At 52.5% G+C, this 15,425-nt stretch overlaps 1 protein-coding gene across 3 annotated transcripts in view; it reads left to right on the top strand.

The window, feature by feature from the left end:
• SLC25A18 (solute carrier family 25 member 18) overlaps window positions 1-15,425 on the top strand; it is a 32,505-nt gene that overhangs the window by 15,327 nt on the left and 1,753 nt on the right. For 2 of the 3 annotated variants that reach the window (XM_063623306.1, XM_063623307.1), the window contains exons 3-9: window positions 5,225-5,444; window positions 6,504-6,626; window positions 6,825-6,880; window positions 8,053-8,143; window positions 8,906-9,024; window positions 13,460-13,625; window positions 14,218-14,372. In XM_063623306.1, the coding sequence (XP_063479376.1) occupies window positions 5,225-5,444; window positions 6,504-6,626; window positions 6,825-6,880; window positions 8,053-8,143; window positions 8,906-9,024; window positions 13,460-13,625; window positions 14,218-14,372 (930 nt within the window). The remainder of the gene's footprint in view (window positions 1-5,224; window positions 5,445-6,503; window positions 6,627-6,824; window positions 6,881-8,052; window positions 8,144-8,905; window positions 9,025-13,459; window positions 13,626-14,217; window positions 14,373-15,425) is intronic. The other variant, XM_055253251.2, reaches the window with a different exon arrangement.

Here is a 15,425-nt window from a genome sequence, read left to right on the forward strand (position 1 = left end):
CCTCCGCCTCCTGGGTTCAAGCGATTCTCCTGCCTCAGCCTCCCAGGTGGCTGGGATTATAGGCGCCCATCACCACACCCAGCTAAATTTTTTTTGTGGGGGGACAGAGTCTCACTGTGTCGCCCAGGCTGGAGTGCAGTGGTGAGATCTCAGCTCACTGCAAGTTCTGCCTCCCAGGTTCACGCCATTCTCCTGCCTCAGCCTCCCTAGTAGCTGGGACTACAAGCGCCTGCCACCACACCCGGCTAATTTTTTTGTATTTTTAGTAGAGACGGGGTTTCACCGTGTTAGCCAGGATGGTCTCGATCTCCTGACCTCGTGATCTGCCCACCTCGGCCTCCCAAAGTGCTGGGATTACAGGCGTGAGCCACCGCGCCCGGCCGTGTCCTATCCATTTTTAAGGCAGCCATTTGGAGTTGGAGCATGTCTTTCTCTCATAATCTCTTACCAGATGTCTCAGAGCAGCCTGTGCACTGTAACTCCAGACATTCTGCCGCTGAGCCCCCTAGAGCTCCAGCTTTTAAAGCACTTGGGGTGAGCCTCGAGAGATGACAGACGGAGCTGCCCAAGAGCTGCCAGCTGCCAACCCTGCCCAGGGCTTCACGGCCCGCGCCCTACTTCCTCTCAGCTGGCTTCACACCCTGGGGCATGTAATTTCCAAATTCTCACTCCCAGGGCTAATTTGGGGGATAAGACATTTGATTCGAAGTATCAGAAACCAGCTGGGCGTGGTGGCTCACGCCTGTAATCCCAGCATTTTGGGAGGTTACGACTAGAGGATCATTTGAACCCAGGAATTCAAGACCAGCCTGGATAACATAGTGAGACCCCGTCTCTACAAAAAATAAACAATTATCTGAGCATGATGGTGCACACCTGCAGTCCCTGCTCCTTGGGAGGCTGAGGCCGGAGGATCCCTTGAGCCCAGGAGTTCAAGGCTGCAGAGAGCTGCGATTGTGCCACTGCACACTAACCTGGGAGATAGCGCAAGAACTTGTCTCAGAAAAAAAAAAGTATCAGGAACTAATCCGCAGTCCTATCAAGTTAGGCATAAGGTCAGTTTGTGACAGCTGAGTGTCATAGAAACCAAGGACAGGAATGCAGCTGCCACTGGGAATGAACTGGAAGTGGGGATTTAAACCACGCCAGAATGTCCCCATCTTTTGTTTCTTGTCCAGATGTGCTGCTTTGCTTTTCTGTACGTTTCTCCACAGACCAGCTACCTCTCCTCTGCCAACAGATCCAAGTTGTGCATGTTATGGGTCCGAACACCACATGACAAGCCCATTCTTCCAGTTTCTCAGACCAGAAACTGCACTGTCCCCTAACTGCTTCTTCTCTCTCTTGCATCTGGTCCTCGGGGAAATCCTGTTTGTCTGCCTTCAGCATATATCCACAGTTTAACCTTAATCACTCCTCAACACACTCGCGGGGGCAAGCGGCCTTCACCCCCTGCCTAGATTACTACAGTACCTTCATTGTTCTTTCTGCTTCTCTCTTTGCCCCTCTGCTGTCTCAAAACAGCATCCAAAATGCACCTAGCAAGAACATGTCATTCCTCTGCACAAAACTCTCCAACTTCTCTCTCTCTTTTTTTTTTTTTTTTTGATACAGAGTCTCCCTCTGTCACCCAGGCAGGAGTGCAATAGTGTGATCTTGGCTCACTGCAACCTCCACCTCCCAGATTCAAGCGATTCTCCTGCCTCAGCCTCCTGAGTAGCTGAGATTACAGGTGCATGTCACCATGCCCAGCTAATTTTTGTATTTTTAGTAGAGACGGGGTTTCATCATGTTAGGCTGGTCTGGAACTCCTGACCTCGTGATCCACCCGCCTCAGCCTCCCAAAGTCCTGGGATTATAGGCGTGAGCCACCATGCCTGACCAACTTCTCTTTTTATTCAGAGGAAAAGCCAACGGCCCATGAGGCTTTCCATGGTCATGCCTCTGCTCATTCGCTCTGTGGCTTTGTCTTACACAGGTTCACTCCTCATTGGCCGCCTTGCTGACCCCATAGCTCGCGGGCCTTACTCTGCTCTCGGGGCCTTTGCACTTGCTCCACTGCAAATGCTCCTCCCCCAGAGGCCTTTGTGGCCCATTCCCTCAGTTCCCTAGGAACAATCCCTTTCCTGGTCGAACCTCCACTGACATCTGTCTCCTTCCCTTCTGAATTTTTTTCTCTGTAGTATTTATCACTCTGTTATCCTTAGGATTTCCTTATCTTGTTTATCATTGTCTCCTCATCCAGAGCTTAAGTCCTTTTTTTTTTTTTTTTTTTTTTGAGATGGAGTCTCGCTCTGTGCCCCAGGCTGGAGTGCAGTGGCGCGAGCTCGTCTCACTGAAAGCTCCACCTCCCGGGTTCATGCCATTCGCCTGCCTCAGCCTCTCGAGTAGCTGGGACTACAGGCACCTGCCACCACGCCCAGCTAATTTTTTGTATTTTTAGTAGAGACGGGGTTTCACCGTGTTAGCCAGGATGGTCTCGATCTCCTGACCTCGTGATCCGCCTGCCTCGGCCTCCCAAAGTGCTGAGATTACAGGCGTGAGCCACCGTGCCAGGCCAACTTAAGTCCTTTTTAAAAAATTTTTTACTTTATATAAACTGTTTGTTTTTTTTTCTTTCTTTCTTTTTTGAGACAAAATCTCTCTCTATCGCCCAGGCTGGAGTACAGTGGCACAGTCTCTGCTCACTGCAACCTTCACTTCCCAGGTTCAAGGGATTCTTCTGCCTCAGCCTCCCAAGTAGCTAGGATTACAGGCGCCCGCCACCACACAGGCTAATATTTGTGGGGTTTTTTTTTTGTTTTTTTGTTTTTTTTTGAGACAGAATCTCACTCTGTCGCCCAGGCTGGGGTGCAGTGGCGCGATCTCAGCTCACTGCAACCTCCACCTCCTGGGTTCAAGCAATTCTCCTGCCTCAGCCTCCTGAGTAGCTGGGACTACATGCACGCACCACCGTGCCCTGCTAATTTTTGTGTTTTTAGTAGAGATGGGGTTTCACTATGTTGGCCAGGCTGGTCTCGAACTCCTGACCTTGTGATCCGCCCACCACTGTGCCCAGCCAATTTTTATATTTTTAGTAGAGACGGGGTTTCACCATGTTGCCCAGGCTGGTCTCAAACTCCTGATCTCAGGTGATCTGCCGTCCTCGGCCTTCCAAAGTGTTGGGATTACAGGCATGAGCCACTGCGCCCTGCTTTTTTTTTTTTTTTTTTAGGGGGCATACGGTCTCACTCTGTTGCCCAGGCTGGAGTGTAGTGGTGTGATCTTTTTTTTTTTTTTTTTTTGAGACAGAGTCTCGCTGTCGCCCAGGCTGGAATGCAGTGGCGCGATCTCGGCTCACTGCAGGCTCCGCCCCCCGGGGTTCATGCCATTCTCCTGCCTCAGCCTCCTGAGTAGCTTGGACTACAGGCGCCCGCCACCTCGCCCGGCTAATTTTTTGTATTTTTAATAGAGACGGGGTTTCACCGTGTTAGCCAGGATGGTCTTGATCTCCTGACCTCGTGATCCACCTGCCTCGGCCTCCCAAAGTGCTGGGATTACAGGCGTGAGCCACCGCGCCCGACTTGTGGTGTGATCTTGACTCACTGCAACATCCACCTCCTAGCCTCAAACAATCCTCCCATCTCAGCCTCCTGAGTAGCTGGGCCACCATGGCCAGCTAATTTTTTGTATTTTTGTAAAGACGGGATTTCACTATGTTGCCCAGGCTGGTCTTGAACTCCTGGGCTCAGGCGATCCACCCGCCTCAGCCTCCCAAAGTGCTGGAATTACAGGCGTGAGCCACTGCTCCCGGCCAAACTTAAGTCCTTGAGAACTAGAATGTGTCTTTTGTTCACTACTATGTCACCAGACCTGGAGCAGTGCCCAGCACTCAGTAAGTGTCTTCCTGAATGGATTACTGTAGCACCAAGAGAAAGACTAATGTCTCCCCCACCCCTCCTTTCTTTTCTTACCCAAAACAAAATAGCTGGAGACAGCAAAGAATTGCTGGCAGCCTGGAGAGCAAGTGAGGAGTGCAGGAGAGCTGGGGACCCTAAAGCAGCTTCAGGGCACCGGAGAGAAGAGGTTCCTCAGGGCCCGGGCCAGCCTGCGCCCAAGCGGAGAGCATCGGGAGAGCTGCTCCTGACCCCGCCCCTCTGGGGTTAAAGCAGCCCACTCTGGCCAGGCATGGTGGCTCACGCCTGTAATCCCAGCACTTTGGGAGGCCAAGGCGAGTGGATCACCTGAGGTTGGAAAAAATACAAAAATAAAAATACAAAAATTCGCCCGGTATGGTGGCGCATGCCTGTAATCCTAGCTACTCCAGAGGCTAAGGCAGGAGACTGGCATGAACCCGGGAGGCAGAGGTTGCAGTGAGCTGAGATCGCGCCATTGCACTCCAGCCTGGGCAACTAGAGCGAAACTCCATCTCAAAAAAATAGCAGGCCCCCTCCTCAGAAGCTGTCATAATTGTTGTAGCTTCCACTTGTCAATTAGGAATGTAATGTAGTTTGGTTTCTCAACAAGATCACATAAATTTCAGAAAACACAGTTTAATAGCCAAAAAGTAACTGTGGAGCATCTTAAGTGGGTTTTTTGTTTGTTTGTTTTTGAGACAGTCTTGATCTGTCTCCCAGGCTGGAGTGCAATGGTGTGATCTCGGCTCCACCACAACCTCTGTCTCCTGGGTTCAAGCAATCTCCTACCTCTGCCTCCCAAGTAGCTGGGATTACTAGCCCACCACCACACCCAGCTAATTTTTGCATTTTTAGTAGAGATGGGGTTTCACCACATTGCCCAGGCTGGTCTTGAACTCCTGATCTCAGGCAATCTGCCCGCCTCGGCCTCCCAAAGTGTTAGGATTACAGGCATGAGCCACCACGCCCGCCATCTTAAGTATTTTATTGTAGTTCTTGGACACAATGAGAGGGATTCCTAGTTCATAGCAACTCTTCTTAAAATCCTCTCCCATCCCTTCTGTTTCCTCCGGCGCCACTCCCATGCCTCTGTCCACAATGCCTCAGACATCCTTTCCTCCAGCCTCAGCAGGCTGTACCCTTCTCTCTCATTCCCCTTCCTTCTTATTTGATCCCCAGAGTCCAAAAGTTCGAGGATTCTGATTTGAATCCCAAAGTCCAAAAGGTTTAGGAAGGGAAAAAAGTGGAGTAAGCAGGCCGCATGAATCCACTAGTGACATGCGTCCTCGCCCATCTGTGAGGTGAGTGTTTCTCTGACTACTTTGCAGGGGAGGAAGCTGCAGCCCAGGGAGGTCGTCACTTGCCGGGAAGGTGGCTCGGGCCAGGCTGCACTCAAAACACGTGCTCTGTCCACACTGCTACGGGGCCAGAGCCAAGGAAGCTTCCACTTCTTCCCTCAGACAGCCCCGACAGCGGCTACCCCAAGGAGCCAGCAGCCTTGTGTCCTGGGATCCCCAGCCCCTGCAGAATGACCCACCAGGATCTGAGGTGAGCTCGGCTGGGGCAGCCTGAGTCCCTGGGCCCTGGGCCTGGCGGAGAGTTGCTGTGGTGACAGCACATCCAGGTTTCTGAAGAACAAGCTGAGTCCTAGGGAAGAGCAAGACCCCTGTCCCCCATATAACATACACTACATCTACTGCGGCAAATATGTACACACAAGCATCTGTGCACATATATATTATTGTTCAACATAGTTTAATTGTTTGGGTTCATCTTCTCTAACTACAAAATTAAGTTCACAGTTCTCTTTATCGTCCCAAATTTCTTCCTTTGTGAAAGGCCCACTATCATCTACTCTTACCACTTCCAGGTAAATCCATCTCCAAATATTTTGTTCACTTTCTGCCTCCTGCCTGAAAGATAAGAAAAGTTTAGTGGGTTCCAAGGAGTCTGAGAAAGCTTTGTTTTCTATTTCCCATCTTCCAAAGCTCCTGTACCCAGCAGGGTGGGGGGCCATGTTTTCTAAACTGTGGCTTTACTTTTGGCTGGAACTAGGTCACCTCAAGGGCTGACCCACTTGAAGCCCTCACTGTGGGAAGTGCCTGTTCTCTTATTATGAACAATAGCTGGCATTCCCCCCAGGCACGGTTTCCATAGTCCTCAGCAACCCTGGAGTGAGTTCCACAGGAATGCAGGCCCAGAGAGGAGAGGTCACAGTCAGGATGCAAACTCAGTTCTGCCTGACCTTCAGTCTGTTTGTGTGAGAACTGCACACGTGGCTCCAGGCCTGCGGAGGAGCCAGAGGGCGGGCCGGGGAAGCTCGGGGCAGAGAGGTGCCCTGGTGGCGGCCCATGGGGGCAGAGCTGGGATCCTCCCAGAAGCCCCTGCAGGTCCCAGCTCCAGGGACTTCCCGGGTTGCAGCAAGATGCCTCAGCCCTGGTGAGTGCGGCTGTCCTGTCTGGACTAGACCTGGGCCAGGGAGGCTGAAGAGTGTCTCTGGACACCTGTGGGGCTGGGGTTCCCCACTGTCTGTGCCCCTGCCCATTCCTGGCTGCATCCGCTCCCTAACCTGCCCCTCCCTCTGCCTCTCTCCTCCCCCTGTCCTAGCATCACAGCCAAACTCATCAATGGAGGTGTAGCAGGGCTCGTGGGGGTGACCTGCGTGTTCCCCATCGACTTGGCCAAGACTCGCCTGCAGAACCAGCATGGGAAAGCCATGTACAAAGGAATGTAGGTGCTGGCAGGCGAGCGTGGAGGGCAGAGGCGCCCCGGGAAGGGATGGGACCCCCTTCCCTCCAGTCTCCAGGCAGCGCGAGTGAGCGTGGGGGCTGGGGATCTGGTCAGCTGGGATGTGCCCGCGGGAGCAGGGCATGGAGGCGGCTGGGAGGCCCGCTGCACACTTACTCCTACTCTGGCCTCTGCTTCCAGGATCGACTGCCTGATGAAGACGGCTCGGGCGGAGGGCTTCTTCGGCATGTACCGAGGTGGGCTTCTCAGGCCCCCTGGGAGGCTGGGCAGCAGGTGTGAGCGTATGGGACATGGGGAACTGGTGTTCCTTCCGTCGCTGCGGGGATGGGGCCAGGGCTGCCAGGGGGTCCTTCTTGATGAGCCTCTGTGCTCTTGGGTGGAGACAGAGGCAGCTCTGGGTCCTGGTAAGGCTTCCGAGACCCACAGAGCACAACCCCGCCACTGCCTCAGTAAGAGCAGGCGAGCCCACCCTACCTGCCTGCCTCTCTCTGCCTGGCTAGAAGCGAAGAGAGAGAGAGGCTGAAAGGGACTGAGCGAAGGGGCCTGAGCTCCTGGCAAGGAGTTCTGGGTGGCTCCTCCCCGGCACGGTCCAGCGCTGCTGCGGTCCCTGCGGGGTCCCCAGCCAGGAGGTACCTTGGACAGTGGGTCCAAAGCTGGAGTTGAGCAGGTGCTCGTATGCTTGTGCCGCCGAGAAGCAAAACACAAACCCTAGACAGCCCCGAGCTAGCAGCCAATGGGACTGGCTTGTGCGGCACAGAGGAGCGGAACCCCAGTCCCTGCGCCTGGCGCGTGGCGCCTGTCACTGGAACTGCTGCTTTAACATCAGCGACCCCACCAGCAGCAACAAAAATAAAATGGCTTTCTGATAACCAAACTGAGGAGTCCATAAGAAAAAAATACGTAAAAAGGGGAGAATGTGGGGCCGGGCGCGGTGGCTCACGCCTGTAATCCCAGCACTTTGGGAGGCCGAAGCGGGCGGATACGAGGTCAGGAGATCGAGACCACCCTGGCTAACACGGTGAAACCCCGTCTCTACTAAAAAATACAAAAAAAATTAGTTGGGCGTGGTGTCGAGCGCCTGTAGTCCCAGCTACTTGGGAGGCTGAGGCAAGAGAATGGCGTGAACCCGGGAGGCGAAGCTTTCAGTGAGACGAGATCGCGCCACTGCACTCTAGCCTGGGTGACAGAGCGAGACTGTCTCAAAAAAAAAAAAAAAAAAAAGGAGAATGTGGTAGGGAGTGGGAAAGTGGGAATGGAAAGTTATTTCACTGAAATAGGCCCAGGAGCCCCACCTGGCCCCCAAGATGCCCTTCACTCAGAGACTGGCCTGGCTAGGGCTCAAGGGCAGACCCAGGGAACTGTTATTTCTGGGATGGTCTTGACTCCCCATCTTGTCCTTCACTTCCAGGGGCTGCAGTGAACCTCACTCTGGTCACTCCAGAGAAGGCCATCAAGCTGGCGGCCAACGACTTTTTCCGGCAGCTGCTCATGGAAGATGGGTATGGCCAGGTGGGGTGGGGTTGGATCCTTCACTGTGTGTTTTTTGGGAAAGATGGCAGGAAGAAGATTTCAAATGTGCCTCAGTATACCTGCCTGCATGCATGTAAATATGTGCACACATGGCTGAGGGCTGGTGTGTGTTTGGGCTGCTGGAGAGTGAAGGGAGAGAATGAGCTGGTATACTTTGGAAGTGTGACAGATAATATAGAGAACATACAGCATATACAGATAAATCCATCAACTAGCCAATAAATTTTTAAAAATCAGCCACCAAGCTGGGTGCAGTGGCTCATGCCTGTAATCCCAGCAATTTAGGAAGCTGAGGAAGGAGGATCGCTTGAGCCCAGGAGGTCGAGGTTGCAGTGAGCCATGTTGGCTCCACTGCACTTCAGCATGGATGACAGAGCGAGACCTCGTCTCAGGAAAAACAAATCAGCCCCCAAACACTTTCTAGCTCTCTCTGTGCCTCATATTGCCCAGTGATGTTCCTGAAGGGATCAAGGACAACGCCTGGCCTGGGTAGTTTTCTCTGTCACTGTTTTCAGCTTCCATGCGGTGCTACCTCCCTAGCAGGCTTTGTTTTAAACTTAGTCCCCTGTCGGTACAGAGACCACACCTAAGGGCTAGCTGATGACTTGACCAGCTGGGTGAGTGGCAGCCACGGGTGCCATCCAGGGAAAGTCCCCCTCTCACAAGAGGGCAGCTGCACCAGGGCGGGCCTGTGGCCTGCGGCTGAAGGAGCCTGACGCCTGTTCCCATAGGATGCAGCGGAACCTGAAGATGGAGATGCTCGCCGGGTGTGGGGCTGGGATGTGTCAGGTGGTGGTGACCTGTCCCATGGAAATGCTCAAGATTCAGCTGCAGGATGCTGGACGCCTGGGTGAGGCCTGTCCCCACCTCCTATGGGAACAGTAAAGGGCTGGAATTGGAACCAGGCACATCCCACATCCCACCCTCATTTGCTAGGCTGTGTGACCAGTCAACTTTCTAAGCAGGTAGAAGTCTTTGGCCAGGCACAGTGACTCACGCCTGTAATCCCAGCACTTTAGGAGGCCGAGGCAGGTGGATCACTTGAGGTCAAGAGTTCGAGACCAGCCTGCCCAACATGGTAAAACCCCATCTCTACTAAAGATACAAAAATTAGCCGGGCATGGTGATGCATGCCTGTAATCCCAGCTACTCGGGAGGCTGAGGCAGGAGAATCGCTTGAGCCTGGGAGGCAGAGGTTGCTGTGAGCTGAAATTGCACCACTGCATTCCAGCCTGGGCGACAGAGTGAGACTCTGTCTCAAAAAAAAAAAAGTCAGGCCGGGCGCGGTGGCTCATGCTTGTAATCCCAGCAGTTTGGGAGGCCGAGGCAGGCGGATCACGAGGTCAGGAGATCGGGACCACGGTGAAACCCTGTCTCTACTAAAAATACAAAAAAATTAGCCGGGCATGGTGGCGGGCGCCTGTAGTCCCAGCTACTCGGAGAGGCTGAGGCAGGAGAATGGCGTGGACCCGGGAGGCGGAGCTTGCAGTGAGCCGAGATCGCGCCACTGCACTCCAGCCTGGGCGACAGAGCGAGACTCCGTCTCAAAAAAAAAAAAAAAAGTCTTCATTTATGGTTACCCATTTCATCAATGCTGCCAGCTCTAGAACAAATAGCAGAAACGAGAATGTTGATTCAGAGGGTCAGAAAATAGTTAAGGCTTCTGCCATATTTTCTTCACAATTAGACTTGATTTCCTAAAGACTTTAAGAAATGCCGGTCGGGCCGGGCGCGGTGGCTCACGCTTGTAATCCCAGCACTTTGGGAGGCCGAGGCGGGCGGATCACAAGGTCAGGAGATCAAGACCACGGTGAAACCCCGTCTCTACTAAAAAATACAAAAAATTAGCCGGGCGTGGTGGCGGGCGCCTGTAGTCCCAGCTACTCGGAGAGGCTGAGGCAGGAGAATGGCGTGAACCCGGGACGCGGAGCTTGCAGTGAGCCGAGATTGCGCCACTGCACTCCAGCCTGGGCGAAAAGAGCAAGACTCCGTCTCAAAAAAAAAAAAAAAAAAAAAAAAAGAAATGCCGGTCGGGTGTGGTGGCTCACATCTGTAATCCCAGCACTTTGGGAGGCCAAGGCAGGTGGATTACGAGGTCAGAAGATTGAGACCATCCTGGCTAACACGGTGAAACCCCATCTTTACTAAAAATACAAAAAATTAGCTGGGCGTGGTGGCGGGCACCTATAGTCTCAGCTACTCAGGAGGCTGAGGCAGGAGAATGGTGTGAACCTGGGATGCAGAGCTTGCAGTGAGTGGAGCTTGCGCCACTGCACTCCAGCCTGGGAGACAGAGCAAGACTCTGTCTCAAAAAAAAAAAAGAAAGAAATGCCGCCCGGCATGGTGGCTCACGCCTGTAATCCCAGCACTTTGGGAGGCCAAGGCAGGCGGATCACCTGAGGTCAGGGGTTCAAGACCAGCCTGGCCAACATAGTGAAACCTCATCTCTACTAAAAATACAAAAATTAGCCAGGCATGGTGGTGTGTGCCTATAATTCCAGCTACTCAGGAGGCTGAGGCAGGAGAATCGCTTGAACCCAGGAGGCAGAGGTTGCAGTGAGCCGAGATCACGCCATTTGCACTCCAGCCTGGAGGACAAAAGCAAGACTTCGTCTCAAAAAAAAAAAAAAAAAAGAAATGCCAATGACTGGCTCACTGAAAGAAACCTCCAGTCAGTATTGTATGCTATAGAAGCTGGCTTTTGGTAGAAGGCATAAAAAGGGAGAAGAGACTCATTCCCATTCCTGGAAGAGAAATTTGGCCCTTTCCTAAATCCTGGTCCTGTCAGAATGATGGAGTGGTGTTGGCTCAGCGTGGTACACTCCTGTAATCTCAGCTACTCAGGAGGCTGAGGCAGGAAGATCCAGAGTTTGAGCCCAGCCTGGGCAACATAGCAAGAACTTGTCTCCAGTAAAAAAAAGCAGCTGGAGGCTGGGCGCGGTGTCTCATGCTTGTAATCGCAGCACTTTGGGAGGCCGAGGCAGGCGGATCACGAGGTCAGGAGATCGAGACCACGGTGAAACCCCGTCTCTACTAAAAATACAAAAAATTAGCCGGGCGTGGTGGCGGGCACCTGTAGTCCCAGCTACTCGGAGAGGCTGAGGCAGGAGAATGGCGTGAACCCGGGAGGCGGAGCTTGCAGTGAGCCGAGATTGCGCCACTGCACTCCAGCCTGGGTGACAGAGCGAGACTCCGTCTCAAAAAAAAAAAAAAAAAAAAAAAAGCAGCTGGGCGCAGTGGCTCATGCCTATAATCCCAGCACTTTGGGAGGCTGAGGCAGGCAGATTACCTGAGGCCGGTAGTTCAAGACCAGCCTGGTAAACATGGTGAAACCCTGTCTCTACTAAAAATACAAAATTAGCTGGGTGTGGTGATACATGCCTGTAATCTCAGCTACTCGGGAGGCTGAGGCAGGAGAATCACTTGAACCCGGGAGGCAGAGGTTGCAGCGAGCAGAGATTGCACCACTGCACTCCAGCCTGGGCGACAGAGCGAGACTCCGTCTCAAAAAAAGAAAAGAAAATGTGTGGATAACTAGATTCCTAGTGTGAAATATTTTCCTGCTGGATACCAAACAAATCTGGGACATGACATTGGGAATAGCTTCCTTTTGGCAAGGACTTATAATCTAAGCAAAGCTTCTCAGACACTGAGATTTAGGAAAAGAAATACAGAATTTCAGTGTCGTAAATCCCATGGTTATTAATGGGCCTCACGACATTTTATTATTTATTTATTTATTTATTTATTTATTTATTTTATTTTTTTTTTTTTTTTGAGGCAGAGTTTCACTCTGTTGCCCAGGCTGGAGTCCAATGGCGCTATCTTGGCTCACCACAATCTCTGCCTCCCAGGTTCAAGTGATTCTCCTGCCTCAGCCTCCTGAGTAGCTGGGATTACAAGCATGCACTACCACGTCCAGCTAATTTTTTTTTTTGTATTTTTAGTAGAGACAAGATTTCTCCATGTTGGTCAGGCTGGTCTTGAACTCCTGATCTCAGGTGATACGCCCGCCTCGGCCTCCCAAAGTACTGGGATTACAGGTGTGAGCCACCATGCCTGGCCACCTCACAACATTTTAAATGTGGTATAATTCCATTCTAATGAGTAATATTGAACTTATCAAATGATGGGCTCTGAATGATTTAAAGAATCAAATTTTACCAAATAGGGAAGGGTGGGAAGGACCTGCTCACCTTATCTTAGAGGACGAGCAGGAGGAGGTGCCCTGGGAGCCTGAGGGAGACCATTCCATCCTATTAGCATTTTAGGACACAGGAATTTCACTATGTTCTGCCTAATGGTGGAAAGCAACAAATTATTTTTGTGTCTAGAAATCACCTAGGCCGGGTGCGGTGGCTCACGCCTGTAATCCCAGCACTTTGGGAGGCCGAGGCAGGTGGATCACCTGAGGTCAGGAGTTTGAGACCAGCCTGACTAACATGGTGAAACACCATCTCTACTAAAAATACAAAAATCGGCCAGGTGCGGTGGCTCACACCTGTAATCCCAGCACTTTGGGAGGCCGAGACGGGTGGATCACGAGGTCAGGAGATCGAGACCATCCTGGCTAACACGGTGAAACCCCGTCTCTACTAAATATACAAAAAAAATTAGCCGGGCGTGGTGGCGGGCGCCTGTAGTCCCAGCTACTCAGGAGGCTGAGGTGGGAGAATGGCGTGAACCCGGGAGGCGGAGCTTGCAGTGAGCCAAGATTGCTCCACTGCACTCCAGCCTGGGAGACAGTGAGACTCCGTCTCAAAAAAAAAAAAATCAGCCAGGTGTAGTGCACGTGCCGGTAACCCCAGCTACTAGAGAGGCTGAGGCAGGAGAATCGCTTGAACCCAGGAGGCAGAGTTTGCAGTGAGCCGAGATCACACCACTGCAAAAACATAAATAAATAAAATAACTAAAAATAAAAATGATCTACATAGGCTGAGAAATGGTTTAGAAATGGAAGCCAGATCAAAACCAGTTTTAATGGGAGGGTAAGGAATGGAGCCCTAAGGAACATGGCGGAGAAGCAAGCGGGCCAGGCTGTGGCCGTGCTCTTGGGAAGTGTTCTCAGCATTGGGATAGCTCCTGAGATACTGTAGACCTTAGGAAGACGTCCTCAGAGCCAAAAATTAACATTCTGAAATTAGGACATTCTTCTGGATGCCAGCTGAGGTGTCAGCCTGGCCTCTGAACTGTACCAGGGGCAGGGATTGAGAGCCACACTCAGGAGTGTTTTGTAGCATCTCTTGGGGACCAGGTAGTGATGGGGTCTGTCCTTTCCCTTCCAGCCGTCCATCATCAGGGCTCGGCCTCAGCACCCTCCACCTCCAGGTCCTACACAACTGGTTCAGCTTCCACCCACAAGCGACCCTCTGCCACCCTCATTGCCTGGGAGCTGCTCCGCACTCAGGGCCTGGCTGGGCTCTACAAGGGCCTGGGTGCCACTCTCCTCAGGTGAGCCTTTCTTCCTGTTCCCTAGGACAAGTGCACAGGGGAGGGCACGAGGGCCAGAGAGCTGGTTGTCCCTATCTGCCTCTGTGTCCTTCCCAGAATATCCAAACCCAGGTGAGCAAATGATTTCCATGCTTCCTGTTTTGTCCAGAACTGGCCAGGGTGGCACAGGATGGGTACCTAGAAGACTAAAGTTTTACGCTGCATAGTGATGACCAGGCCCACAGGAAGGCTGGGTGTTTTGTGGCCCAAAGGCACCTAAGAAAGCCCTGTCTACAGAGGACCGCAGACTTCATAGTAATGGGTGGCCATGCCCCTCATCTTCCCTTGGCCTGCCTGCCCCTGTACGGAACGCATTTTCCGCCTCGGACTTGCCTCTGGCAGTCAAGAGGCTGCAGATGCTGCAGGGCAGAGGAAGGAGCTGCGAGGGCGGGACAGATGGCAACAGCTCTTTTGTCCCCTGCTGTCCCTTACCCACGCTCACGGGGCACCGAAAAAGGGCTGAGTCCCAGTGGCTCCTCTCACTGTCTCACTCACCTTGGGTGGCAGCCCCAGGGCAGCTCGGAGCTCAGTGTTTCTCCTTCCTCTTCTGCAGAGATATTCCCTTCTCCATCATCTACTTCCCACTGTTTGCCAACCTTAACAACCTGGGGTTCAACGAGCTCGCTGGTAAGGCGTCCTTTGCACATTCCTTCGTGTCAGGCTGTGTGGCAGGTTCCGTAGCTGCGGTCGCAGTGACGCCTCTAGATGGTAAGGAGGTGGGAGACGTGTCCTTTCTATGGGATAAACAGTAATTTTGCACTTATAGATGAAACAGCCCGACCCTGGAAGCCATACTGGGTTGCAATCTGGCTGCTGGCAGAGGCTCACTAGAGGCCCTCACGGAGAAAGTGGGGTCCAAGAGACCTTCCGTTTCCCATCCCTGACACATCCCCTCACCTTCAAGATGCTGATTCCTTTAGCTTTTTATCCCCTCAGAAGAGTTGTGAGCCCCAGCTATAAATTATTGCTGATGTGTTAAAATTTGGGGCTGGCCGGGTGTGGTGGCTCACGCTTGTAATCCCAGCACTTTGGGAGCCCAGCACTTTTGGATCACCTGAGGTCAGGAGTTTGAGACCATCCTGGCCAACATGGTGAAACCCCATCTCTACTAAAAATGCAAAAAAAAATTAGCTGAGTGTGGTGGCAGGTGCCTGTAGTCCCAGCTACTTGGGAGGCTGAGGTAGGAGAATCATTTGAACCCAGGAGGTGGAGGTTGCAGTGAGCCAAGACCACACCACTGCACTCCAGCCTGGGCGACAGCACAAGACTCCATCTCAAAAAGTAAATACATACATAAAATTTGGGGCTAATGGCGGGAGCTAATCCCAGCATGAGAAGACAATGCTTCCCTCCCGTGTTAGGGCTGCCTCTAGCTCCCTAAACTTGCGGGTAGACTTCCTATACCAACAGTAACCTGGCCAGGTGCGGTGGCTCACACCTGTAATCCCAAAACTTTGGGAGGCCGAGACAGGAGCCCAGGAGTTTGAGACAAGCCTGGGCAACAAAGTGAGACCCTGTCCCTAAAAAAAAGTCAAAACATTAGCTGGGTGTGGTGGTGCATGCCTGTAGTCCCACCTACTTGGGAGGCAGGGGTGGCAAGATCACTTGAGCCCAGATGGTTGAGGCTGCAGTGAGCTGTGACTGTGCCACTGCACTCCAGCCTGGGCAACAGAGCGAGACCCTGTCTCAACAAAGCTGAACAAAGCCACAGTAACATGACTCATTTATTTTATAGCTGAGGCCCAAAGAGGAATACCTCCA

Source organism: Symphalangus syndactylus, chromosome 18, assembly GCF_028878055.3.
Source record: "Symphalangus syndactylus isolate Jambi chromosome 18, NHGRI_mSymSyn1-v2.1_pri, whole genome shotgun sequence".
NCBI classification, from domain to species: Eukaryota; Metazoa; Chordata; class Mammalia; order Primates; family Hylobatidae; genus Symphalangus; species Symphalangus syndactylus.